General features: G+C 43.6%; 1 protein-coding gene across 1 annotated transcript; it reads left to right on the top strand.

The window, feature by feature from the left end:
- Positions 1-713: 713 nt before the first annotated feature.
- Positions 714-2132, top strand: LOC132344760 (endogenous retrovirus group K member 6 Gag polyprotein; the record flags this gene model as incomplete). The annotated part of the gene is given in 1 exon segment (XM_059884452.1): positions 714-2132. A coding segment is annotated over 1 exon segment (1359 nt), but the record flags the coding sequence as incomplete, so codon positions are not given.
- Positions 2133-3395: the final 1263 nt, after the last annotated feature.

Here is a 3395-nt window from a genome sequence, read left to right as displayed (position 1 = left end):
CAAATGAAAGACAGCTCTTTATAGGAGTAATTTTACAGTTATTAGGTAAAAGAGGAATCAAAGTTAAAAAATCTGCCATTCAATCATTTTTTTCATTTGTACAAGAGCACTGTCCCTGGTTTCCAGACGAAGGCTCTGTTAACTTAGATGTCTGGGAAAAAGTAGGAAAACAGCTAAAAACTTACCACGCCGAACACGGCTCAGAAAAGGTGCCTAATGACGCCTTTTCCTTATGGAATATCATTAGAGATGTCTTAGACCCTGCCCCTGATTCAGAAAAAGTACATCTTAAAAGTGACAGTGAAGAAAATGCTGTAGCTAAACCTGCCCCTGAATCTAAAAGAGTAACTTTTAAAGAGGAAAATGATGTTGAAACTGTAGTTAAACCTGAGGAAAATGAGAAAAACGAAGACCCGCCCGACTATCGGCAATTAAGAAAAATGTTAGCAGCCATGACTACTCAGGAACAACTTAAAGATAGGGATGAAAAACAAGATCAGCCTTCCCCAAAAGAAAAAGAGAATTTAGGCGAGATCACAGTTAAATATCACCCTGATGGAGATCGGCATCTCTTAAACAAAGATGCCCCAAAAGGCTTAAGAGAAACTTCCCCTGTCAGACCATCAGCTCCAAAGAACTTAAGAGAAACGTCTCCCATCAGGCCATATGCCCCTAGGGATTCCCAAGAGAGCTTCCCAGTTAATCCATATGTAAGCTTTGGATACCAAACAGTTCAAAGAGCTCCTGAGTACAGAGCAGAGAATGTGGAACCTATGCCATTGCCACCACCTCCCATACCTCCTCCCCCCATACCACCTCCCATACCACGCCGTACAGGTCCTATTAAACCCGCATTATTACCGCCACCTCCCTATCGAAGTGGGAAAATTCCAAAATCAATCCCACGGAGACGGGCCTCTTCTGCCCCTGGCGAGAAATTCGATCCCCAGCTTCAGGCTTGTTTCCCTTTAATTTTTGACAATGATGAAAGTGAACAAAAGGCTATCGACTGGGAGCCTGTTTCTTTTCAATTGGTAAAAGAACTTAAAAATGCATGTATCTCATATGGGCCTAAAGCCCCGTATACGATGCAGCTAGTAGAAAATTTAGCAGGTCAATGCTTAACACCTCGAGAATGGAAATCAATTGCTAGGGCCTGCCTGTCCGGAGGACATTTTATACTTTGGAAATCTGAATATGATGATCTCGCTCGTATATACGCTTTTTCTAACCAAAATGGAGACTTTACACATATCACTGAACCTATATTACTTGGTCAGGCCGACTACCCCTCGTATGATGAACAGATGAAATTAGATAGGACTACTATACAACAGGTGGCTGATTGTGCCTTTACTGCCTGGCGCTCATTGCCCGATGGTAAAGCATCAGGTGCCGCTCTATCTGATATTAAACAAAAGTCAGAAGAGCCATTTGAAGACTTTGTCTCACGACTCTCAGAAGCTGTCCAGAGAATAATTTCTGATTCTGAGGCAGCTAAACTGTTAACAAAACACTTGGCCTTTGAAAATGCTAATTCTACCTGCCAGGCTATATTGCGCCCTGTTAGAAGAACTGGAACTCTAATTGATTATATGAAACAGTGTGCAGATGTAGGACCATCAGTGCTACAGGGTGTTGCGATAGCTGCAGCGATAAAAGGAAACTCTTATCAGCAGGCAGTCCAATCCTTTTTTACTAACAAAAACAAGCCATCACAAGGTGATCCCAATAACCAAGGCAGGAATGCATTCCCTAGAACTTGTTTTTCTTGTGGCCAGACGGGACACACTTTTCATGGGTGCCCTCAAAGACCACCCGGTTCTTATCTGCCTAATCCAGCCCAACCGGCTGTGGCTGCTCCGCAAAACCCTGCCCCACTGCCTATTAATCCTAGGTCTCTTTGCCCTCGCTGCCAGAGAGGATATCACTGGGCAAGGGACTGTAGGTCAAGATTTCATAGAAATGGAGCCTTTTTAGGCCCCGACCAGCAGTCGGGAAACGGGTTGAGGGGCCAGCCCCAGGCCCCGACAACGATTGGGGCAGCCTCACTGAACCCATTCATTCCCTTCGTCCCGTCGCAGAGCTCATCAGAGCAACCCCAGGCAGCGCAGGACTGGACCTCAGTTCCACCACCTCAACAATATTAACACCAGATAGCCCCACTATAAAAATCCCTACAGGAGTTAAAGGTCCGTTACCGACAGGCCTGGTAGGAATTATACTAGGCAGAAGTTCCTTAGCTATACAAGGTCTTACAATTATTCCTGGAATAATTGACTCAGATTATACAGGAGAAATTCAGATAATGATTTCACCCCCGACTAAAACTTTCCAAATACATCAGGGACAGAGAATAGCCCAACTTTTACTTTTGCCTTATCATAATGCAATTGGGCAAACAGCCACCCAAAATGAAAGACAGGACAAAGGATTTGGGTCTAGTGACATGGTTTTTTGGGTAACAGAAATTACTAAAAAGCGTCCTATGAAATCTATTCTTGTCAGTGGCAAGTCTATTGAAGGGCTATTAGACACAGGAGCAGATGTTTCCTGTATTTCTGGGAAAGACTGGCCCAATTCCTGGCCCACACATACTACTGCAAATAACTTAGTGGGCATCGGGAGAGCTCCTACAGTAGCTCAAAGTGCAAAAATTTTAGACTGGCAATTTGAGGATACCCGTGGAACATTCCAACCGTATATGATTCCTTCGCTGCCCTTCTCGCTGTGGGGGAGAGATGTGCTGTCTCAAATGGGCATGTTACTTTTTAGCCCTGATGATAAAGTAACTTTGCAAATGCTACAAATGGGCTATGACCCTTCAAAAGGGTTAGGTAAACAGCAGACAGGAACAACTGAGCCAATTTGCCCTGCTCCTCTAAAGTTCCGTGCTGGATTAGGGTATCCAAATTTTTGATGGAGGCCATTGTTTTTGCTGCCGACCCCATTACGTGGAAATCTCAGGACCCTGTGTGGGTAGAACAATGGCCTCTGACTAAAGAAAAACTACTGGCAGCCAAAGCGTTAATTTCTGAACAACTAGAATTGGGACATATTGAGCCCTCCAATAGCCCCTGGAATACTCCTATTTTTGTTATTAAGAAAAAATCTGGCAAGTGGCGACTTTTACAAGATTTAAGAGCTATTAATGCCACTATGGAAGATATGGGAGCCTTACAACCTGGGCTTCCTTCCCCAGTAGCCATCCCAGAAGGATATAATATTATTGTAATTGATTTACAAGACTGTTTTTTCACCATCCCCTTAAATGCTGAGGATAAAAAGCGATTTGCCTTTAGTTTACCAGATTCTGACATAAGTAGGGCTATTTTTCATTCCCTGGGGCAACACTTTCCATTGAAACCTTAAATAAGGCTGTTTAAAATTTTCTG

The sequence above is a fragment of the Bos taurus genome, unplaced genomic scaffold (assembly GCF_002263795.3).
Source record: "Bos taurus isolate L1 Dominette 01449 registration number 42190680 breed Hereford unplaced genomic scaffold, ARS-UCD2.0 Leftover_ScbfJmS_202, whole genome shotgun sequence".
In the NCBI taxonomy this organism is placed as follows: Eukaryota; Metazoa; Chordata; class Mammalia; order Artiodactyla; family Bovidae; genus Bos; species Bos taurus.
Note: the sequence above shows the minus strand (reverse complement) of the source record. Positions and strands in the feature narration are given on the sequence as shown.